This window comes from Heterodontus francisci, chromosome 14, assembly GCF_036365525.1.
Source record: "Heterodontus francisci isolate sHetFra1 chromosome 14, sHetFra1.hap1, whole genome shotgun sequence".
Classification (NCBI taxonomy): domain Eukaryota; kingdom Metazoa; phylum Chordata; class Chondrichthyes; order Heterodontiformes; family Heterodontidae; genus Heterodontus; species Heterodontus francisci.
In genome coordinates this window covers 56,945,877-56,971,321 of record NC_090384.1, presented here as the reverse complement: position 1 = coordinate 56,971,321, position 25,445 = coordinate 56,945,877, and the positions used below count along the sequence as shown (strand labels likewise).

The 25,445-nt window shown below is 40.5% G+C and overlaps 1 protein-coding gene across 6 annotated transcripts in view; it reads right to left on the bottom strand.

Moving 5' to 3' along the window:
* Positions 1-25,445, bottom strand: part of plekha7b (pleckstrin homology domain containing, family A member 7b) — a 549,182-nt gene that overhangs the window by 60,003 nt on the left and 463,734 nt on the right. For 4 of the 6 annotated variants that reach the window (XM_068046273.1, XM_068046275.1, XM_068046278.1 and 1 more), the window contains 8 exons: positions 24,765-25,284; positions 23,145-23,231; positions 21,446-21,565; positions 19,849-19,902; positions 11,674-11,739; positions 9,858-9,938; positions 5,392-5,541; positions 2,475-2,576 (listed from right to left, as the gene is read on the bottom strand). In XM_068046273.1, the coding sequence (XP_067902374.1) occupies positions 2,475-2,576; positions 5,392-5,541; positions 9,858-9,938; positions 11,674-11,739; positions 19,849-19,902; positions 21,446-21,565; positions 23,145-23,231; positions 24,765-25,284 (1,180 nt within the window). The remainder of the gene's footprint in view (positions 1-2,474; positions 2,577-5,391; positions 5,542-9,857; positions 9,939-11,673; positions 11,740-19,848; positions 19,903-21,445; positions 21,566-23,144; positions 23,232-24,764; positions 25,285-25,445) is intronic. The other 2 variants (XM_068046276.1, XM_068046277.1) reach the window with 2 other exon arrangements.

Sequence of the window (25,445 nt, the reverse complement as noted above, 5' to 3'; positions counted from 1 at the left end):
GCTTTTGGCACAGGAGCAAAAAGGCACTGATGACTGGACCATGCAGCTCAAATCCATATAGCTCTTAAAAGGGTCTGAAGCTGTTTTACCTTTTTTCAATTTTCTGGTTTTCCAGTACATTGTTAGATTTGACTCACTCTTTTTGTTGACATTTTAAAATATATCTTTTGGAGACTTAATTTTTCTTCGTCCTAACAATACACAGGCCTTGAAAATCTAATGGCCCAATGTTAGCAGTTATCTTAAAGTTGTGCCCACTGGCACCCTCCAACACTGATCATTCTCGTGTTTGTAAGGTCAGTGGAAATACATAGAATTTGACTGGGGCTGGCAGGTGCCTGCACCACTGTGGGCCCATCACCAATGCCTGCCCGTCCCACATAAATGGAAATACAGCACTTGCCTCCCGCCTCCCACTACCTCACTGAAATGTTCCCCCAGGCCCCTATTCTACTCTTTGCTTCCCTGCAACCAAATGTGGGGCCCACTAATGGAAAATCAGTGGAATTTGTCCCAATTGAAGCAAACATATAGGCCAGGATTTTATTTGGGCAACGGGGCTCTCAACTGGGGCTAGAGTTCCGGCGAGATCCTCGTGTTGCCTCCTCTGGGCCTGACAAATCAAGGACCAATTAGGCACTTAAGTGGACAGTGGCGGGCCTTCCCCAGGATCAAGGACGCCAGCGACTGAAGTCCTGCATGTTGAGAGCTGTCCACCAATCAAAGGCCAGCAGCTATTTAACTGAGCAGCACCATTGCAGAGGCAGTGGCTGCTGCCGGTAATGGACTCAACTGAGGCACCAGAACCAGGTCACAGGTTTTACTGTTTTATTTGACATTTTAAAATATATCTTTTGGAGACTTTATTTTTCTTCCTCCTAACAATACACAGGCCTTGAAAATTGAATGGCCCAATATTAGCAGTTATCTTAAAGCCACTACCAAACGCATCTTCCCCTCCCCTCCAGTCAGCATTCCGAAGGGATTGTTCCCTCCGCGACACCCTGGTCCACTTCTCCATTACCCCCACCACCTCATCCCCTTCCCATGGCACCTTCCCCTGCAATCGCAGGAGGTGTAATACCTGCCCACTTACCTCTTCTCTCCTCACTATCCAAGGCCCCGAACACTCCTTTCAGGTGAAGCAATGATTTACATGTACTTCTTTCAATTTAGTATGCTGTATTTGCTGCTCACAATGCGGTCTCCTGTACATTGGGGAGCCCAAATGCAGATTGGGTGACCATTTTGTGAAACACCTCTGCTCAGTCCAAAAGCACGACCCCAAGCTTCCGGTTGCTGGCCGTTTCAACACCCACCCACCACCCCGCCCCCTCCCCACCCCCCGCTCTCATGCCCACATCTCTGTCCTGGGATTGCTACAGTGTTCCAGCGAACATCAACGCAAGCTCGAGGAACAGTACCTCATTTACCGTTTAGGCACGCTGCAGCCCGCCGGACTGAACATTGAGTTCAATAATTTCAGAGAATGACAGGCCCCCCCCTTTTTATTTTTAGCTATTTTTTCTTTGTTTGTTTTATTTTAGTTTGTTTCTGCTGTGCCTACCCACTATTATTTATCACGTTTGTGCTTGGGGCCAGGGCTGTTCTTTTTTCTGTCAATTAACACCCTCTCCGTACTAACGCTTTGTCTTTCACCACACCATTAACATACCGTTTGCCTTTGTTCCATGACCTTCTGGTCAGTTATTCTCTGTGACCTTGTCCTATCAACACCTTTTTTGTTATCTCTTGCCCCACCCCCGCTTTACTTGCTTAAAACCTTTTACATTTCTAATATTTGCCAGTTCTGATGAAGGGTCACTGACCTGAAACGTTAACTCTGCTTCTTTCTCCACAGATGCTGCCAGACTTGCTGAGTATTTCCAGCATTTCTTGTTTTTATCACAGGTAAGCCAGGGCAGGAAGGGTTTTGCAGGGTGGGTGTCGCGGGTAGCAAGGCCGGTGGGGTGTCTCTCAGCGGGCCCACCCACTTCCCGATGCCAGGTCCCTCTAAGTCCATTAAGTGGGCTATTAATTGCTCACTCAAGGGCCTCAATTGGTGGCAGGGCAGGAAGGACATTCACAAGGCTTCCCGCCCTAGACTTAACTTGGGTGGAGGCAGGAATCTGGCAGGGTCCCACCCACCACCACCCCGCCAAATTATATGCTCTCCCCACCTCCAAAGTCGCTGTGGAGGAGAGCATAGAATCCCATACATTGTCTAATTCTGCAGCTTTCTTGCTCAGAACATGTATCCTATTGTCTCCTACTCTACTTTATTCTTTCCCAAGAACTCAAAGCATCCAATTCCTAACTTCCACCTACAATTTATGTGCCTTTAAAATGAAACTTGGCACCTACTCCTTAAATTACCAAATTGTTGCCATACCTTTTTCAAACTTAGTGTCGTCTTGCACTGAGCCTTAAGCTAATTATTTCAATAATGCACAGCTCCTACACATTGAGCCTACCTGGGGGTTTGGTGCAGTTTTCATGTGTCCCAGGATTGCTTCCTTGAGCTGGTTCACGTCATTTTCTGTCTGTTCATATTCTTTCCATGCATTCTCCAGCTCCTAGAGAGAAATGATGCACGAGTTTGTTTAATCCCACAGTATAATCAATGGAAAACAAACACTCAGATGGATTAAAAGTGGACAACTGTCTTGTTATTGTTTTATCTCCTGGACTGCTTTATTATCATCCCATAAGGGACTCTTAACACAGAAACAGACATAACTGCAATCCATTTGTCCAATCCCAGAGCTCATAAAATACCAGATGACTTCAACTACAGCTTTTTCTGTTCCCTATCAATCCATTTCCATCTGCAGTTTCCCGACACTCTCTGTAGAACCTTCCTCAATATTATCTGCAAAAAGGCGTGCTTAAATGCTTTTGGAAATGTCTGGAACAAACACTCTGAGACCTTAATGATCCCCAATTCACATATCACTGATGATTAAATTGTGGAGGAAAGGGAGTACCTCAGCTCCGATTTTGTGCTCATTCAATGTCAATATGTGGACTTCCAGAGGCAACAGTAGAAACTCGTTTCTCCTCCCCAGCCCATTCTTCTGACAACCATGCATGACTATTTGAATAAAAGTACTCCAATTTGGCCTCAAAAGGGAGTGCGTCACTTTCCGCAAGATGATTCTGAGAAAGGCCCTGACCACTGGCCTGATTGAATTTCATTATCTTAGACACACCAGAGAATAAGTATGGATCTTCATAGCCCAATTCCAGCTCCTTTTTAAAGGAGCTTATCGTCTCAGCTTCAATTGCTTGACCTTGTGATTTATTCTATATATTTACTATTAAGGAGCTTCTTCTAGCTGTAGTCTTGCATGAATTTCCTAAAAACAGTGCAAGCATTAATTCAAAAGACAAGTAAAAAGTTTCACCTGAACAGTTTGCTAATCCACACCATAAATCTTTTGAGATTTCCTCATCAGCAAAAACCTTGCTAATTCTCTGTGTGAGTTTGACCGTGGAGAAATCACTGTTGCTTAATACTATTGGTCATGATGTTTAATATAATTTAACCCCATAAAATGTTTAATTTATAATCAATTCTAATTGAATGCAGTGCATAGTGGTTCAGATTCAGTGTCGGGCCAATATTGTACTCCTCACACTGGGGGCAAACCTGTGTTGACAGGGACCTTGAAGCAGGTCTCCTGCCTACCTCCTGCACATACTATTGGCTGTGTGTGTTTCATGGTCAAAAAGGATTGGGCAGCAAACAGAAGCACCAACAAAGACCAACTGTAATTCAACATTCAGATCCTTCAACATTCTTCTCAGAACAAAACATCACTATTTGAATAAAATTACTCCAAATGTTAGGCCTCAAAAGGAATACATCACTTCCCTAAAGATGATGCACAACTGCAGCAACTACTCAGAATACCTGTTATAGCAGTAACAGTATCTTGGCAGCACCCAGTGTATCTACTAAGACTGCAGCTATACTGCCCGTTCTGATCTGCTGGCTGCGGTGAAGGGTAGAACTCTGTTCCACTGCAGAAAAACTGCAGTCTGACCAGCAACTCTGCTCTCTCTGTCAACAAATTTTATGGTCAGGTCAGCAGGCGGAAGCATCCATTTTCTTACCATACTAAAAGAAATTCTACACAAAGTTTTAAAGTTTTTCCCATGGGAACCAACAGGCTGCATGAGCACCTGCAAAATATGGTTTCACACCAGTCACGGCAGTCAATGGAAAATGAAACTGATACAATATGGCCTGGTGAAACTGGTTTCGTACGAACATATGAACTAGAAGCAGTAGGCCATTCGGCCCCTCGAGTCTCCTCTGCCATTCTACAAGATCATGGTTGATCTGTTTGTGGACTCAACTCCACTTTCCTGCCTACCCCCGATACCCTTTGATTCCCTTGTTTGTCAAGAATATGTCTACCTCTGCCTTAAAAACATTCAATGACCCTGCCTCGACCGCTCTCCAAGGAATTCCACATACTCATGACACTCAGAAAAAATTTCTCCTCATCTCTGTCCTAAATGGGAGACACCTTATTTTTAAACTGTGCCCCCTAGTTTTAGTCTCTCCCACAGGGGGAAACATCCTTTCCACCTCCACCCTGTCAAGTCCCCTCAGGATATTGTACGTTTCAATCAGATCACCTCTCATCCTTCTAAAATCTAATGAATACAGACCCAATTAATCCAAACTTTCCTCATGAGATAACCCTCTCATCCCAGGAATCAGTCCATTGAACCTTCTCTGGACTGCTTCCAATGCAATTATATCCTTTCTAAAGTAAGGAGACCAAAACTATACACAATACTCCAGATGTGGTTTCACCAATGTCCTGTACAATTGTAGGAAAACATCTCGACTTTTATATTCCATTCCCCTTGTAATAAACAACAACATTGCATTTGCCTTAATAACTTGCAGTACCTGCAAACTAATTTTTTGTGTTTCGTGGACTAGGACACCTAGATCCCTCTGCATCTCAGAGTTCTGCAATCTCTCTCCATTTAAATAGGTTGCTTTTCTATTCTTCCTGCCAAAGTGGTCAAGTTCACACTTTCCCACCTAATACTCCATCTGCCAGATCTTTGCCTACTCACTTAACCTATCTATATCCCTTTGCAGACTCCTTACGTCCTCTTCACAACATACTCTCCTACCTATCTTTGCTTCATCAGCAAATACCACTTGGCATACTGCTTGACTTCTGTGTACCGAGAGGAATTCAGAGTACTCGTGTGTCAGAAACTGAAATCATACTGTCACCTTTCAGTCAATTGACTATTGAATATATCGGATATTTTGTAAGTTTTCCTTTTAAGAATAGACGATACAAATTATGACAACTGGTTAAATGATGTGACATGAAGTATGTAGAAAGCACTTACTGTGCAGACTTTTGAAATCTCGGCTCTGATCTGAACCAGGTCCTCTTGCAGAAGCCGCTGTTGATAGGCAATCTTCTCAGTATGGGTTGGCTGTCCTTTGTATTGATCCAGTTGCCTGTGCGTTACCTCTAGTACAGATTCAAGCTTGTCCTGAAGAGACATGACAAATTAGAACTTGCAGCAATCATCATCTTAGTACTACCCAAATGAAACCAAAGATGCAGTTATCTCAGACATCCCTGTAAATCAAGTTTCCATTTAAAATACACCAGTGAACGGACATTTTGGAAGGAAATGCAGAGAGGGGCAATGATTGATCCACTCGCAGAGCCCAAGGGGATAGTGGTAGGTCAGCTCACAAGAAATAGGAGCAGGAGTAGGCCATTCAGCCACTTGAGTCTGCTCCATCATTCAATGAGATCATGGCTGATTGTGGCCTTAACTACACTTTCCTGCCAGCCCCCCATAACCCTCGACTCCCTTGTCGATCAAAAATCTTATCTAACTCAGGACAGATAGGAGGGGAAGGCGGTTGATACCCAGTGAGTGGAAGATCAACAAGACAGGAGGATGAGGTGCTGGGGTTGCTGTTCATAAGGATGCAGCAACAGGAACTACAATGGGCCCATTGGGGAATGCAAAGAGTCACATGTAGGGTAGCTGTGGATTTAATCAAAGGGAATTCAAGCTGGAATGGTGGTAGGAGAGTGGGAAGGCAGAGGGTCGGGGTATCATTTGGTGGGTGTAAAGTACCTTAGAAATAGAAGCTTGTATGACTGAGTGACAAGAAGTGCGGGAGACAGGACAGAAGTTCCTGTCTGTGCTGAGTCAAAATGGGTTTGTGGCTTAACAGTTATGATTCATACAATCCTTTCCTGATGCAGATTCCATTTGCTTGGATTCTTGCATTCTATCTAACAGCACAATGAAGCATTGCAATTTACCCAGAAGGTTCCAGCATCAGCCTTCACCAGCTGCTGAACTGTTACCAATGTGGCACTTTTGCTTTGCTCTATCCTAATTGAAGTAGGTGAGCAAGCAAGCAAAAACCATCAGGTCAAATAAGTCTGTTATTCTTTTAAAGCTCCAGAGCAGAGTTCTGTCCTGTCTTTGTCTGACATCCTTATATATTACAATCAGTTTCTGCAGTGGCTCAGACAGCAAACACTTTCTTTAGCTGTTCACAGGATTGGTTCTGCATGTGTGCCCTTTCTCATCACTTGGATCCCTGACACTAGGAATCTGCTTTGTGATGTTTCTCTGCATTACCTCCGGTGCTTGAAGGTCTATGGTAGAAGAGAGGGAGACTGTGGACTTGTCAAAAAGGCATTCAATAACACTTATAGTAAATCTTATTGTGATTCACTTCAGTAACCCTCCAAAACATGCAGGCTAAATATAACTTCTCAATCTGGTCAGCTCTGTTTTTGATTTTTTTTTAAAATGCATTCATCGGATGTGGGCTTCGGCAGCAAGGCTAGTACATAGGGCGGCACAGTGGCGCAGTGGTTAGCACTGCAGCCTCACAGCTCCAGCGACCCGGGTTCAATTCTGGGTACTGCCTGTGTGGAGTTTGCAAGTTCTCCCTGTGTCTGCGTGGGTTTTCTCCGGGTGCTCCGGTTTCCTCCCACAAGCCAAAAGACTTGCAGGTTGGTAGGTAAATTGGCCATTATAAATTGCCACTAGTATAGGTAGGTGGTAGGGAAATGTAGGAACAGGTGGGGATGTGGTAGGAATATGGGATTAGTGTAGGATTAGTATAAATGGGTGGTTGATGGTCGGCACAGACTCGGTGGGCCGAAGGGCCTGTTTCAGTGCTGTATCTCTAAATTAAAAAATTTAAAAAAAAATTTTTTTAAAAATATTGCCTGTCCCTATACAACTGAATGCCTTGCTAGACCATTTCAGAGAGCAAAAGCAAAATACTGCTGATGCGGAATCTGAAATAAAAACAGAAAATGTTGGAAATGCTCAACAGGTCTGGCAGCATCTGTGGAGAGAGAAACAAAGTTAATGTTTCAGGTCGATGATCCTTTATCAGAACTGGAAAAAGTTAGAGCTGTAATAGGTTTTAAGTAGGTCAAATGGGGGAGGTGGAAAAAGAATAAAAGGGAAGGTCTGTGATAGGGCAGAAGACGGGAGACATTAAGTGACAAAAGAGAGTTGGTGGAGCAAATCCAAAGGGAGATATTAACGGATGAGTAAAGAGACAAAAGATGTGTCCAGAGGAGGTGTGATTGGCAAAATGATGAATGGTGAAACAGTGGTTTATAGGTACTTCCCTCAATTTGATATACTGTCTTCGCTGCTCACAACGCAGTCTTCTCCAAGTTAAGAGGAAACCAGATTGCTGTGGATCTGAAGTCACATATAGGCCAGACCAGGTAAGGACGACAGATTACCTTCCCTAAAGAGCATTAGTGAACCAGATGAATTTTTACGACAATTGGGTAGTTTCATGGTCAGCATTACTGATGCTAGCTTCTTATTCCATATTTATTTAATTAAGTGAATTTAAATGCACCAACTGCCATGTTTCTGGATCATAGTCCAGGCCTTGGATTACTATAGTCCAATAGCATAAACACTATGCTACTGCTGACCCTTCAGCTCACTCCATATCAAACTCTCTCTGATCTTTCCAACACAGACAGAAAGTTGACAGAACCATTGCTCCATCTCTGTTATCACTTCCTACTGGATGATATTCTGCTTTATAAATTGTGTTGCTTTCCTAGTCATTCATTGGATGCATGTAATGTGGTCAAGGTACACATACCAGGAAGGCCTAGCATCTAGCATCAATTTAAGCCAAGTTACACATTCTCAGTTCAAGCAGCAATCGCCCTCAGCACCCCTGCTCTATTGAATCTCGTGGAAAGTACATGTGTGGGCATTGGGTAACAAGATCAAGCTTGGCTAAGGAACTCCTCACAGTCAAACAGCTGTCAGCTGTGCTATCTATGCTTATAAATGGAAAATAGCCACTTGGGTAAAGTCATAGAGTCATACAGCACAGAAAGAGGCGCTTCGGCCCATCGTGCTCGTGCCAGCCATCAAGCACCTATCTATTCTAATCCCGTTTTCCAGCACTTGGCCCGTAGCCTTGTATGCTATGGCATTTCAAGTGCTCATCTAAATACTTCTTAAATGTTGTGAGGGTTCCTGCCTCTACCACCTCTTCAGGCAGTGTGTTCCAGAATCCAACCGCCTTCTGGGTGGAAAAAAATTTTCCTCTCATCCCCTCTAAACCTCCTGCCCCTTACCTTAAATCTATGCCCCCTGGTTATTGACACCTCCTCTAAGGGAAAACGTTTCTTCCTATCTACCCCTCTATGCCCCTCATAATTTTGTATACCTCAATCAAGTTCCCCCCCCCGCCTTCTCTGCTCTAAGGAAAACAACCCTAGCCTATCCAGTCTCTCGTCATAGCTGAAATGCTCACCCCAAGCAACATCCTGGTGAATCTCCTCTGCACCCTTTCCACTGCAATCACATCCTTCCTATAGAATGGCGAACAGAACTGTACACAGTACTCCAGCTGTGGCCGAACTAGCATTTTATACAGCTCCATCATAACCTCCCTGCTCTTATATTCTAAGTATATTATATTATAATATATTATAAGTACTCAAGGGAAGCTGGTATCCTGAAGGGAATTTCAGTATGAATCACTCCTTTCAGTAAAAGAGGTAAGCAAAGGGGAGCCAAATAAAATGGCTGCATAGTTTTAAAAAAAAATTCCATGGAACCTGACACTGCAACCATTAACCTTCATTTTTATGAAACAAGTCCTTCATGACCAGAGCTGATAGGGTACTTGAACATTTGCTACTGATTGACATATTCTGCTAAAGAGTTATAAACAGAAAATTAACTTATTTTGATCACCCAGCTGTGCATTTCCTGCATTAGATGTTTTATTACTAAACTGATTCCTGGGATGAGAGGGCTGTCCTATGAGGACAGATTGAGTAGAATGGGCCTATATTCTCTGGGGTTTAGAAGTATGAGAGGTGATCTCATTGAAACAGATAAGATTCTGAGAGGGCTTGAAACATATAAGTTAGGGAGAGGCGGTTTCCCCTGGCTGGAGAATCTAGATCTAGGGGCGATAGTCTCAGGATAAAGGGTCAGCCATTTTGGACTGAGACATGGAGAAATTTCTTCACTCAGAGGGTTGTGAAACTTTAGAATTCTCTACACCAAAGGGTTGTGAAAATGCTCAGTTGATGAATATATTCAAAATTGAGATAGATACATTCTTGGGCAGTAAGGGAATCAAGAGTTATCAGAATAGGGCAGGAAAGTAGATTTGATGCAGAAGTGCAGCAATGATCTTATTGAATCATGGAACAGGCTTGAGGAGCACATGGTATACTCCTGACCTATTTCTAACATTCCTATGTCCTTATTTCACATTTTCAGAATATGTGCTGTTCTTTTTGCCTCTCCTTGCAGTATACCTTATCCATTTTCAGCTGCCGAACTTTGGCTTCCAGATCTTGGAGTCTTTTGTCCCATTCACAAAGTCTGCTTAGTTTAGCCTAGAGGCAGAAAGAATGAATATTTATTAAACAGTAATGGAATTGTCCACAATGTTTTGGCATTGTTGTTGAGAGGATTGCGAACAGTGTGATTATATTACCAACAAATGGGAAAAAATATATAACTGCATTTAAAATTAATTACCAAAACAGTAGTTACCTGACAAGGACCATCATTTTGTACATAAAGGTGGCTGAGCTCACTGTGAACTCTCCATGCACCATTCCACAAGCCTGTGCTAGTTGCCCAGGTAACATGCACTGTTAACAGTGCAACGAGGGCAATATCATCACGGGTTGCTACGGATGACCAACAGGTAGGGACACTATCCTCTAACTGAGCAAATAAACTCTTTTTAAAAAAAAACTATTTTGGTAAAATCAGTAAACTTGTGAGGGACAAACATCCTCCAAATTCTCACTAAATCCAGCACTACAAATGAAGTTATAAGTCTAGGAGTTGTTGGGCTCCAGAGACCATCACTGAGTATATTCACTGAACATCCTCTTCTGTATTTTGATGCATCTTCAATATCAGGGCTGTTGGCTGACTTAAAAACCAGCCCATTAAAAAAAAAACTCTTTGCAAGCTGTATAAAATGCAAGTTATTTTGTTCTTTGTCTCTTGCTTCCCTCCAGCCCTTCTTTCTCTCTCTTTTTTTTTTAGTAAGTTCTCATCTTAAAACTTACCAAAAGGATAATGGAACCAAGCGGAAGAAAATAAAATCAAGCTGAGAAGTGAATAAAAAGGGGTTAAGATAGGATACATTAAGTTAGATAGAAAAACTACTTAAACTGACGAGAAGAAAACAGAAATGCAATGGAGAAAGAATGGAGAATAGGAAGATGAGGGAAAATAGTCATAACATGAGAGTAGAATTAGGGTCTTTAAAATGTTCTAACTAGAATTGATTTTTTTTGAGCATTGGTTGATATTACCACAATAAAGCTGCTCCTGATATTACAGTAGCTTTAATATTTGTAGTTTAATATCTGCACGATAATTTTCTGCACCTATATTCTGGAAAAGCATGATCTATGCTTGCTATCTCCCAATGATAACTCAGTTGAGACCGGGTATACAGCAAGTGGACAAATCACACATGGAAAGTCAATAATTGATATGCAGCATAGCTCAGAAGAAGACAATGTACTGACTACAAAATACTTAATTATTAATAACCTTTTTAAAATCCCATTGTGCTGTTCTCCATGGTAACCAGATTTTATCAGTTTTTAGTATATCTATCTCAATTTCAATTACAATATTATGCTAGCTACATATTCTGAGTATAGGCCTAATCTGTATAAACCTAGCCTGAATAGTGTAAAGGAACAAGGCAAGTTTAACTACAATTGCATTTGATTCAAGCTCCCTGATACACCAGTTGATAGATGCACTACTGGCTGTGATATTAAGACATATAGATTATGGATGTTTCTGGTTTAATCTCCCCATCTCTGCTGATCTCAGCTGTAGTAGCTGTAACCTCAGTCCTCACCCCTGGTTAACAGAGACACAAAAAGTTATTCAGCCAGCATTTCTGCTACAGTTCACTGTCCAGGGAATTCTGGAGAAGATGGGATCAGTCTGAATTCCCCACAGTCAAATAGCTTGCCAGGCACTCATTGTCTCGAATCAAACAGGATAAAGTAGTGGACAGCTCCAGCTCTATGGAATCATGTATTGTTGCCTTCAGGAGAAAATTGCAGAAAAAAATTGGACTTGACTTACATCAGCATTGCTTTCTGCAATTTTAACTGGTTGCACAACACGTCTGATTGGTTCTTGTCCTGTCACCTAGTACAAAATGATAAAAGATAGGATGAACACAAAGCTACAACAATTTTAGCCAATTAACTTTCTCCCCCAAAATAAAAAGATTGTATTTTAATACTGTACTATATTAATAAAAGTAAAACTGAATATTCAAGTTTATTTATTAAGCAGGTATAGTAAGAACAGAAGTAAAGCAAGATCAAGTTAGGAATTATAAAAAGGGACAGCAGAATATTAAAAGAGTATTGACAGCAAAACCTCAGGATCAAATAAACCACATAAAGCTTTAAACCGGCGTTCACAGAGTAACTAAGATATGAACAAGCACTTCTTCAATAGTTCTTCTAACCCTCCCATACTGGCCACTAAATTTTGTGACGAAGGCTAAGGTAGTTAGCTGAGGTATCAGTGCTACAATTGTTCTGAGTTCCTCTGGTTGGGGTGGGGGGAGGGGGGGGTGGCGCGGTGGCAGGTGGTAACAGTAGTGGGTGGGAGCGGGTTGTGAAGAATGAATCCAGGTTCCCACTCCTGATTATTTTCCAATAACTCCTGTGCATTCCTAAGACCAACTGGTAAGGACTGGATGTGTTTCAGATATGGTGCCTGACCCCCATCATGGATGAATTGCCACCAGCATCAATAACAAAGAAATGACTGTTGGTGATGTAAGTATATTAACACCCTTGTTAAGATAGTGGATAGAGGCATGATGCATAAACCCTGCCATTATTGCCAATTTCAGTTTACTATTTAGGATGATCATATGAAGAATGGTCAGTTAGGTGAGGTACCACAATCTGCTGATATCCATGGAATTGTAGCCCAAATTGACCTGGTGTCTTCAGTAGGGGAGAAAATTGGGACGGTAGTGAAGAGAAGAATAAAAAACACAAATGGGTTGCACTTCTCACACGCTGGCCATTCTATTATAAGCATTTAACGATGGTGATCTATACAAAGTTAGTTTGATAAATAGAAAATATCAGTGATAAATACATAGTAAACATGAGATAATCTTTCCTCTACATTGAGTACCTTAAGTTCTGAACTATCAAAATTACCCCACTCTCAGAATTGGAAACAGTAGAAGAATGAGTACAGTGGAGGATGTGGTATTTTAGCTGGTATTTGAGAGCCAAGCATTATTTTACATACAGCACTGTATGTGCTTTGAACCTGAAATTGTGCTAAAATTAATCTATCATTTTCATCCTCAGATAGGATTCATTTTGTTTGGATAAGATGGATATTTAATTACGGCATCAAATTAGTGCAACAATTCACCAATATCAACCTCAAATCAACTCAGCTATAGTAACACCTTTCCGTGGCATTCTGAACTATCCAACTTGATTAACACAAATGGACTGTAATGAATAAGGAATTGCGCCTCTTGGTATTATTCCTAATTTTATACCGACTGTACCTTTGTGCTAAACTATTACAGGTAATTTTGATCACACAAACACTGCAAATTGTTATGGTACACACTAAAATGCTGGACTTTGCCACTGCAAGCATGCTTTATGTTGCTTAACTTGCCTTCCTTAAAGGGGCAATATATTCAAGAAAAAGTGTTTAACACATAGTGTGGGTGTACACGCATCTGTGTGCGAATGTGTACATGCGTGTGCATGATATACTGTACACTATTCTAGGATATCGTGCACAAGAGATGCAATGTTGCATTTCAATGCAATTCATGAGTTTATGAGATTTATTTTAAATAGTTTGCATTTTTATAACCATATATGGTGCCCCTTTAATGAAATCAAATACACACTCACACAAGGTACATATGAACACAATTAGTTTAACAAAATCTTGAACATTATAAAATAAGCCCGGCCTTGCAGCCTGCAATGGAAGATCATTCTTTGAAAACAATACTTCAATTTCACAGAAATGACAGGACAGACCAAATTATTGAGAAAGGGAACACGCTGATTTCTAAATGTTGAATACATAACCATGGTGGAAAGCAAGCTGCTGATGGAATAGCCACATGAAATTTTTTTTTAAAATTTCAGCTGGAACAAGCAGCCTTACTTGGAGACTGGGTCGAAACCTTGGTCTGATTTTCGTTACCATTCTGTGAACCATGTTGATCAAAGGTACATTAGATTTCATCTGTTCCAAACAGAAGAGGAATAAATTTCATTACAATAATGGGGACTACTTCCTCAATTATATAAAGCCACCAAAGTGAAATGTCACAATCCCAATCAATGCTTCAAAATATGAACAAATCACACCATTCTGTAAATAGTCCTCAAGATTCATCAACTCTCCTTTAGCAAATCATATGCTAATTGTTCCCACCAACATCCTGCTAAAATTTGTCATACTTTTAAATTCCCCATGAAATTTCCATGTACTTTGGATCCCTCAACCAAATACGTCAATAAAACTGGTCATTCAGCTCATTACTGGTGCAGAATGGTGGTTTAATTCGCTTAATTAACAATGCATTTCAAAAGTAAATGCTTGTGCTAACCACTTTAAGGCATTTTGACAGGATAAGGTATTCTAGAAAGACAAGTCTGATTATTATTGTCTGGATCCTCGCCAGACCGGAGCAAAACTGCTACAGTGCTGTAACAGTATCTGCCACCAGGGGGTACCTCTAGTCCATGGCATGTAACCATCAGAAGGTGGTGAAATCACAAGAATTTTTAATCAGATACCATTGATCTGGGGCACCTATTCTCAGTCTGAATAGACAAGCAAAGCTTAAAAACAGCATCTCATGTCCTGCAGGATCTTCTATAGCAACACTGATAGTTATGAGCTCATATCACATGTGAGGACAAACAACGAACATCATGGGGCAGGATGTCAGAAATGCTCCATCCATCAATATTGGCGACCACGCTCTGGAAGTGGTTCAAGAGTTCACCTACCTAGGCTCAACTATCACCAGTAACCTGTCTCTAGATGCAGAAATCAACAAGCGCATGGGTAAGGCTTCCACTGCTATGTCCAGACTGGCCAAGAGAGTGTGGGAAAATGGCGCACTGACACGGAACACAAAAGTCCGAGTGTATCAGGCCTGTGTCCTCAGTACCTTGCTCTACGGCAGCGAGGCCTGGACAACGTATGCCAGCCAAGAGCGACGTCTCAATTCATTCCATCTTCGCTGCCTTCGGAGAATACTTGGCATCAGGTGGCAGGACTATATCTCCAACACAGAAGTCCTTGAAGCGGCCAACACCCCCAGCTTATACACACTACTGAGTCAGCGGCGCTTGAGATGGCTTGGCCATGTGAGCCGCATGGAAGATGGCAGGATCCCCAAAGACACATTGTACAGCGAGCTCGCCACTGGTATCAGACCCACCGGCCGTCCATGTCTCCGTTATAAAGACGTCTGCAAACGCGACATGAAATCGTGTGACATTGATCACAAGTCGTGGGAGTCAGTTGCCAGCATTCGCCAGAGCTGGCGGGCAGCCATAAAGACAGGGCTAAATTGTGGCGAGTCGAAGAGACTTAGTAGTTGGCAGGAAAAAAGACAGAGGCGCAAGGGGAGAGCCAACTGCGCAACAGCCCCAACAAACAAATTTCTCTGCAGCACCTGTGGAAGAGCCTGTCACTCCAGAATTGGCCTTTATAGCCACTCCAGGCGCTGCTTCACAAACCACTGACCACCTCCAGGCGCGTATCCATTGTCTCTCGAGATAAGGAGGCCCAAAAGGAAAAGGAAAAGGAAAGGACAAACAATGGTAATAACACATTCCCAGTGTCCAGGCCTAAACTTTTTAACTGAATCTTATGCCAGGGAAATGCATGTATTCATTTTAAAGTTGATTTAAAAAATCACTTTTTATTCAGTGAGCTAATAAAAATACAAAATATAGAAGAATGACGGCAATTTTAAAATTAAAGTTACATTAATAAATCGCAGTGAACTTTTTAAATGCTGCTGACAGGATGAGTCTCATTTGCAAATTCAATGTACCATGGTTGAAAATGCTGAATCTGCTCCTTATATTGTACAGTTGAAGTTATTGCACTCCCCTCCTTGTTCGATAAATTCTGTTCGTGACTGGACAAAGCAAAGAGCTGAGATTAAATGCATAAAGTGAGTGCATAGGGCTGTCAAGGAAAGCAGGGTACGTCCTATATCTCACATTAAAAAGTAAGATGTATTTTTAGTATTTGGGGCATCAGAAGTGTGAAATGGTGATTCATTTTGGCAGGAAGAATGAGGAGAGACAATATAAACTAAATGGTACAATTTTAAAGGGGATGCAGTAACAGAGACATAGGGGTGTATATACACAAGTCTTAGAAGGTAGCAGGAAAAATTGAGGTGGTGTTAAAGAGGCATAGAGGATCCTCAGCTTTATAAATAGAGGCACAGAGTACAAAAGTAAGGAAGTTATGCTAAACTTTTATAAAGCACTGGTTAAGCCTCTGATGGAGAACTGTGGCCAAATCTGGACATCGCACTTTAAGATGTCAAGGCCACAGAGAGGAGATTTACTAGAATGATACTAAGAATGAAAGACTTCAGATATGTGAAGAGACTGGAGAAACTGGGGTTGCTCTCCTTCGAGCAGAGATTTGATAGAGGTCTTCAAAATCTCCAAGGGTTTTGATAGAATAAATAAGGAAAAATTGTTTTCAGTGGCAGAAGGGTCAGTAACCAGAGGACAACTATTTAATGTATTTGTCAAAAGAACCAGAATGTGACGAGTTCTTTTAAAAAAAATAAAATAATCTGGAATACACTGCATGAAAGGTTGATGGAAGCAGATTCAATAATATATTTCAACAGGGAATTGGGTAAATACTTGAAAAGGGAAAAAATGCTGGGAAATGGGAAATGAACAGAGGATTGGTACTAACTGGATAACTTCTTCAAAGAGCCAGCAGAGGCACAATGGACTGAATGGCCTCCTTCTGTGCAGGATTAACTTGTACGAAATGTTATGGGTCTATTAATTTAACTAGGATGGTACATTATTATTTTAACTAGGTTAACACATCAAATTACCAAAGAAAGGAACTCCATGTCAACAGTGTAATTTTAGTGACCCCCACCCCTCCCCACTTCCTGTGTTTCAAGAAGTATTCAGGTTATTCCATTTTCACTGATAGTTATCTGGGAAATGAAAATCTATCAGTTAAACAGAAATGTCTCATTAATTGTTATCTATTTAGAATTATCAGCAATTCATAAGCTTAATTCGAAAGCAGCTTACATTTTTTCTATGCATTAACCAGAAAAATCAATGATAGTGCACACAACATTACTACAACTGGGGAATGCACAACACAAAAACAGCAGCCTGAACAGAAACAAGAGATGTAAAAATCACAAACAATTCATGAAAGAGGATCTAAAAGCACTGACAACAAGCACCAACATATCCAAACCAATCTGACCTACACCATATCGCAATGTACAAGTAGAAGAAAACAGCACAAGCAAACATATTTCAGCAGGAATAAGACTCAACTGTGTGGGAGCTCAACTTATTCTTCCACTTCATGTATCAATCAGATAGTAAACTCCTCCCTGACAAATTCAGTTTAGAAAGAAAATCTCCAAATTTCTCCTCTATGTTCTAATCCTGAAGACATAGATTCCTTACGGGATGCTGTTTCATGAGTGATGGTTACCCTCTAATACCTTATCAAATGGCCAAGAGCTTCAAGTGAAATCAGTAGGCTATTTGATCTGGATAGCCTAGCTGAGCCCAATTCTTTCTGGCATGCACATGTATAAACTTCCAGCAGGAATCAGTGCATAGCAATCAGCAGGTCCCAGGGTTGTTTTCTCCTCCATTAAGTAGAGGCACTGCAGCACCTCCACAGTTGCTTTGGTTGAGATCAGCTAGTATAGTCCAGGACAAATCCTTTCCTAAAGTCTCATTGACAAGTACCATTTGTTACATCACAGCAGATTTCAAACAGCATTCAGTAAAATAACAAGTCTCCTGCTGATACGACTAGATGAAGAGGGATGGGAGGAGTCTTGTGTGGAGCATAAACACCGGCATAGACCAGTTGGGCTGAATGCCTGTTTCTTACTGTAGACATGATGTAATAAGTTTGTGATTACAGTATTGTGTGACGATGCTGAAAGTTACCGGCAGTTAGACCACAATACCATTCACAGCAGATCAGTGCAGTCACAGGTACAAATAACAAACAGGTAAACAACAAAAAGCTAAAGACATGTCATGGAAAATTGCAAACTCTGAATAATTTGTGAAATCTTGCCTTAACCAGTAAACCAGAGCAATTATCTGTTCAGCAATTACTAACAAGGCAGTCATGGATATCCTTGGCTACATTATCCATTCTGTAGTAAAACTTTTGGGTGTTCAATTGTGATGCTTTAAAGTAAAGCCTGGCTCGGGTATAAAATTAAAACCTGGCCCGAGCCCTTCAACTTTTTTTCGCGCCCGACCAGACCCGACACGAATCTCCTTCATCTGTTCCAGCAGCAGGCTATTCCTGCAGCTAGAGTTGTGGGGAATCATGGGTAAGCCTGATCCCGTGACTTTCCAGAAGCAGCGACCCGACCTGAATGCTGGACTTGGAACTTGGACCCAACCCAAACTCAATACGTGTAGTCAGGTCTAGTTGGGTTCGGGTCGGGTAGCCAGGCTTTACTTTAAAGACGCAGGATCAATTTTCTGAATGCATGCTGCTAGTGAGAAGCCTCATTTGCAGGGAGCAATTATCAGGTAATCCCAGGCATCCCCCTGCACCACCAGCACCCCCCCCCCCATGATTTTTCTATCTAAGTGGGTGTTAACAATTACTAATATACACATCCAGTAGGCAAGGAACTGCACCAGGACCGTGAATTTGGAAAATCAGCCTCTTAAGGCTAAAAGTAAAAAAGTCACTCTGAATGAAATAATTTACATACCAAATTACAAGCAATAAATCCCACCTCAGGCACCAAATCCATTGGTTGGGATCTCCTGCTCATGCTGTCCAGCAAGAGACATGGCCCAAGTGACAGCATCTTGCTGATCAATGAGAAATTCACGCATATTTTAACAAGTGATATAAGTGACCCTTGGATGTCAATTTTGAAGAGACTATGATAGCAGGAAGTAACATTTTATATCATGATAATCTGCTTTGAGTTCAGAGTTATGGTGATCAGAAGGAAATTTAATTTCTGCTGTAGACACTCCAAATTTGCTCCAATCCTCCAAAACGTTCAAAGGATGCAAGTTCCGGCAGCAAAGTGTCATTAATTTGGGAATGGTTAGTTGCACTTTGAAAGTTACAGCAATCAGAAGCAATTCACAAATAAAACTGGTGCATCTGAGTTTAATGTTATCACGACTCACTGTGAACAGAAAAACAGGGCTAAATGGTAGGAGCTAAAGCAGTCTCAAAATAATGTAATTCACAAAGCAGTTTAACAGGGAATGTGTTCAGTCTCCTGAACAGATATAAATTTGTAGTCTTTCATAATCATATAATCTTTCCTAACACAGCTGCTGCTAAAGTAGAAAACTGAAAACCTCACCCTTAGTCTAAACAAATGAGATTTCAATTAAGTCCGAAAGTCAGCTCATTAACTTGAGAACAAATAAGAGTTACCAGAAGTTAGCAGTTTTGTGACAACATGGAAACATATTTCAGGCATGGTTAGAGCAATTAAATTACCAACTTCCATGAACATCCCCCAGTACAATTAACTCAAATTTAAATGCCTTTTGCTATCATCTACTTGACAGTATTCATGACATAACTGTGATTCAGTTGGCATTTGTGGGCAAACAACCTGTTTTATGTTGGCAAATGTGCTGAGTTACTACAAAATGAGCCTCAAGCACAATATTTATTTGATGTCCTGTATTACTTAATGTTCAGGAAACTATTGCACTTCATGGGACTATACAAGCCTCTTCTCTGAAACCTGTACTGTATTATTAAAACAAAAGATAAACTGGTAACATTTACAGACTAGCTACATATTCTTGGACAAATGACCTTCAGCCAACACAGTGAATGGCAACAATATGGAGAAACTAAAAAAGAGAGTAAATGAGAGCAATATAGGAAACCACAGGAGTGATTAAGAACAAACAGAGGGAAGCAGAAAAACAGAGACAGAAGAGGAGGGAGGCAATAATTGCCAAGTCCCACCTTTAGATCTAGGTATTCCAGGTTCTTCTTCAGTTGCATGTAAGTGTCGTCAGCCTGACATTGTAGATAAGAGAATGAACAAGCAAAATCAAAATGAATTATAATCAGATTTACACAAATTCCGTTTTATCCTTTTAGTTTGCACCATTTCAACAGGAAAACTAAAATCTACTGCATAATGCATCTCCAGAACTTTGAACAGAACAGCTTCTTGTGTACAGGTTTGGCCACAGTCAATGTTTTCACATTTACTGTATTGAATCATTATAAGGACATTTGGATTAAATTTAAAGAAGAAAATTTTCAGTTGTTGAAGGTACAAAGTTCTGGGTTTCAGCTATTCACAAGCAGACTTGTACACAAATACATCAATGCTATGCACACTTTCCACAGCCTCTATACCAAAGGTTTGAGAATAAACAAAATGGTGTGTTGTAAAAGATTAGTGTATTTTGATCTGTTCTTCCATAAGAAAAATAACAGTCCAAAAGTTCATACAGTTCACAGGGTAGATGCTGAACAGTCGGGCAGGAAATCAGAATTTTGAAACCATGTTGCATTATTTTACTTATTAGTTAAAAAAAAGTTTATCACCTGAGAATAACCCAGAATATTTGAATGCAATAAGTTAATATTTCATCACCATGTAGAAAATAAAAAATGAAAGATAAATGATCAAGGTCATTCACTGCAAAAATGAGAAGATTTGATCGGACAGCACATTTCTCCTTACAGAACAAAATGCATTTAAAACAGTTAACAGTAATATTCATTTTTATAAATTCACAATTTAAAAAAAAATCTGTGAAATTAGCTTACTTCACAGGCGAACTATCTGATTGTTAATTAATTTAACATTAAAGAATATAAAGAGTCATCTATATCAACTTGCAGGATAATTTGGGTTCAAGTTCAAACATGGGAATTTTATGATGGATAACAGATTGCTGGTCTCAGAAAGAACAGTGCAAATATCTACATTATTTTTGCCTTCACCCAGTCAAACTGTTCCAATTTTCTCCCAGCTCTCTAAAGATACTAACTCCTACTGGGGCTCGGTGCCATGAGCACATGCTGCCCAATAGTACCTCAACTAGTTCGCTGTTTTTAATGTGCGAACCTACACAGGGTGCACTGGGAGAGACTGATCCTTTCCCTACTTTCAAACAGCAATCACTGGCTACTAATCACGAGTTGGAAACTTGACCGATTTTTCCCTTGCTTTTTACCAAGTGAGCCATCGAGGAGTTCTAGATTTTGCTTTAAACTTAATTTTATAATGGAGCCATTTATAGTCAAATACTTTGTTGCAACATTAGAAAAGCGGTGTTATGGATGCAAATTTTGTGGGATCTACGGAATACAATTTATAAATATTAAAATATATCAATGGCATAAACATATAAGTGAATGATCTAACTTGATATCAAATGGGAATAAATGTTAAAAGCTGGATTTTCTGGCTTTGGTATGTGAATGTGAACATTTAAAATAATATTAATATAAGCCACACAAAGCATAAGACAAGTAACCTCATTAAGCATTCTGGGACAAACAGCCACATCAGGTGACATATGCGAGCCAATCAGCAGCTGACCTGATGGTTGGATTGGCTCAGCTTGTTTAGTTGCAACTGGGTAAATGTATGATTTCGAACATTAGCCAGCTTGGATTGATGTCTCCGTAATCGGATGAGCAGTAAAGTTAGTTCTTCTGGCTGCAGGTAATATAGTTGGTCATAAAGGGAGGCATTAACAATCAAAACATGTCACTCAAACCCTGAGGCACTTATACCTAACTACGAGCACATGACAATCAAGACCTAACCAGAAGAGTTAATGTTCAAGTAATTAGTTTTGTTAAAAGTTTACATATAAAAGACACTAATGAAAAAATGATGCTGAAAACCCCAATGACGTGATGTAGATGACTTAATTTTTATTTTTAGAAACAGGCTAATAAGCGTTAAGCATTGTTAATTTATCTTGAAATATTTTATCCTGTCTCAATAATAAACTAAATTTTAATCTCAAATCTCCTCTGATGTTCACTACAGATTGTGCACTTCACAATTTTGGACAACAATCCCATTCACAAATTCCAAATGAATTTGGCTGAACTGGCAACAAGTTTCTTCAGGGTCAGCAAAATCAAATACAGGTATCCCATGGATAAACTAAGCTATTGACTGGTTTAGACCCACAGAGGTAATCAGTTCAGAATTTACTACTCTGATATTCAAGACTATGCTTTGTGAAGACTGCACCAGGAAAATAAAATAAGGACAGCTTCATCTGAATTTGAGTTTCCCAGTATTTTTAAATCAGAGAATTACTTTAAGTTAATTGCAATAAAGCAGGGAATGCTACATGAAAATAATTAATTACATATGTGTATATGCAGACAGATACAGTGCTATCATTCTGTCACAATGCATTACACTGGTTGACTAAATTTGTATTATTTACAAAAAAACAGATTTGTTTTGTTGTATCTATAGAGTAAACATACTTTACCATTGTGATGTTTAATACTTTTGCTCAGTCTTTTAGAATGAGAAAAAAAATCACAACAGCAGAGTGACAAATGATTGAGTTTACATAAAAAGCAATAACCAATTTCGAAAAGCATATGCGAGGACTACATGTGGACCTTAACAGAGTCTGACTGAATAACACAGTGCCAATTAATGAGGTCTTGGTGAAGAGCATAGGGACTAATTAACAAGTCCTACATACAAAGCATGTTTGAGTCATTACCAAGGTTTCCAATGCATTTGTAAACTCATCTGCATCAAGTGTGATGAATGCTGCTCAATTCTGAGTCACTGAAATGCCCTAATGACCTCCTAAATGCCAGTACAAAATATTTGAGCTTTTTTAATGGTTAGGAAGAGTACAAAAAAGGACCATCGCCAAAAGCAACAGAAACATCCAGCCCTCTGCAGCTCAATTTATCCTCTCTCAAATGAAAATAGCACAATTGTTCTAATGCATAGAGTGTAAATATCTAATTCTCAGCAGCATAATAAAAATGGAAATGATTTTTCAAAATGTTAGTTTTGATTACTGTGAAGTTATATATACTTGACTGGGAACTGTAAATGGGAAATATAATTTACAATTACACATTATTATACCATGTTGAGTACTGCAGGGTGTTACTCTACCAATAACAACTATCTAGGGAGCAGTCTAAAGATGATGATGTAAAGATGTTAATTATTTAAACCCTCCCTCCTCAACTTTGCAATACAATTATGAAAATAGACAACATATATTCATAATTGAACGTACCGTCTTTCCATGTAAGCTGGGGGCACTGACAGTGTGCGTCATGTAACCCATGGGAGGCAGAGAGCGCCTGTCAATGTGTGCTGAACTCTGCCAGAAAATACAGATCACGAAGTAACAAGTTTACATGGTTTCATTGCACATTAATAGAAAAATCAGTTTAACAATGGACAACCCAGAACAATATTTATGCTGTACCAGGACTGAGCTTGACTGTGATACTTTCATGGTAAAATAGCTGGCTAATGCTCGCTGTTTAGGCCGACACTTGAAGAATGTACTGTTGGGTGAGGTACTGGAGCGCTAGTACTTGTGCAGCCATTGTTAAGAATGAGTTAGTACTTTCCAGAAAGGGGAAATAAAATCTCCATACGCCATAATGTGACATTGCAAATAAGAAAGAAAGAAAAAATATCAGAAATAGCTTGTTAACATTGTGGCTGATATTTTGCACTTCCTCACTCACCAGCCTCCATTAAAGTGAATGGTGGAAAATCCTGCCGTGTGACCTTGGTCATTAAGACACTGGTATGTAATACACAGCATTTGCTTCAGATCCATATTCTGTAGCCTTTCTCAACCTACTGAATGAGGAGCTGAAATGGGGAAGTGTCTTCATGTCACCTACGCTGAGTTACAGGTTATGATGAACTTCTATTTTCCCAGTGCTTAGAATAGTGATGCATCAGGACTTTGAAAAACTATTGGCATGATGCATTGTTAAAGTATATGGGGTAGCTTTAACTTTGGGCAATGGTGCAAAATGGACGATAGTGAATTAGCCACCCAATGTACACTATGCTCCATTTTCCGTTCCATTGGAGTCAATGCCTTTGCCCTGTCCGTAAACTGTAGAAGGTAGATGGAGTAAAGAGCTGCTCAGTAACAACAGTCACTATGGCTGACAGCTCACTCCCTGCCACTCTGCATAAAAAGACAGAAGTTACTTAAAAATAACACCAAATAAGCAGGCAGGATGACTATGCTGATTTTACATTGATATTTATGAATTACTGACATTATCCTTCTAAAATGGTTCACTAAAAAATACTCGAGCTTTTCATGCTTATAAATGAAGTCACTCAATATCTGACAGCTGTGCTCCTTCAAATTATTGCTGGAGTTGCTGTTTTCCCTTTTACTCCTTCTCTTGAGCACATCAATTCATGCACAGTATGACTCCATAGGGGCCATCAGCTTTCCAGTACCTTCCTCAAATATCTACAGAGCAGATCTGTGGTGTGTTAGTTGATTGCAGCTGGGACATCACTGACCATAGCACTACTGGACAAGGGCACGGGAAAATAAGTCAGCCATCATTCCTGCTTTTGACAGCTATCAGATTCCAGGTTGGGATGAACATCACAGCCAATCACACTCATCTGACGTTGAGGGCTGGGCAATTTAAACCTGGGATCAATGATCAGGATCTAGAACCCTAATTGATTATCCCTCCCTACCTTGGGGTAAAGTGAGGCCTCTACACCTATCCATGAATAGCTAGCTCAGGACATACTAGCGGGATCAAGCCTGATTCGAATGATTATATGCATCATACTAATTACTACATATAAAGGAAAAAGGTCTGGTCTGTTTCCAAACAGTGTTAACCACAGATTTTACCTTTGTCAAAGAGCCACGTGCTCTTCTCGGAGACCCTGATGATAAGATCTCAATTGGCCTTTCTTCCAAGGGCTTGACAGTGACTCTTTCTGCAGGAGTGTGCGGTCTTCTGGGTGACAGGACTTTTGGAGGACCTGGTGGTGGGATCTCTGAGGGAGATGGAGGGACAGAGATCGAACGAGGAATGTCAAAGGCAGATTTTGGTAAGCCAGTGTCAAAGTCTGTGGTATGTGAGGAATAGAGTGGAGCAGTTGGGCTGCCATGCTTAAACTGCTGCCTCTGCTGCCACTCATACAGCTGCCATACAGTGCCCTCCTTCGTTGCCTTCCGATCTTCATTTGACATTTTAAAGTGGACAACACGGTCCTGGGCATACTTGTAATCACTTGGTAGGTTATGATTCGCAGGAGGGGAGCTTTCTGAAGGTTGTCCAATATTCTTTGGCAGAGTTTGGTAACTCTCTGGGTAAGGCTGCGGTTGACTTAGTGTCTGATGTGGAAGGGTCTGGGCGGATGCAAGGCTGAAAAAGAGAGAAAAGTAAATGGTAAGTCATGCATGCTGCACAGAATTTCTGAAGTAGGCACAGATTTTCCATTTGACAGGAAATATCACTTCCTACCTCAACTAACGTGACAAATAGGGTAAATTGGTCTTTCATCTCATTGATGCTTGTGGGATTTT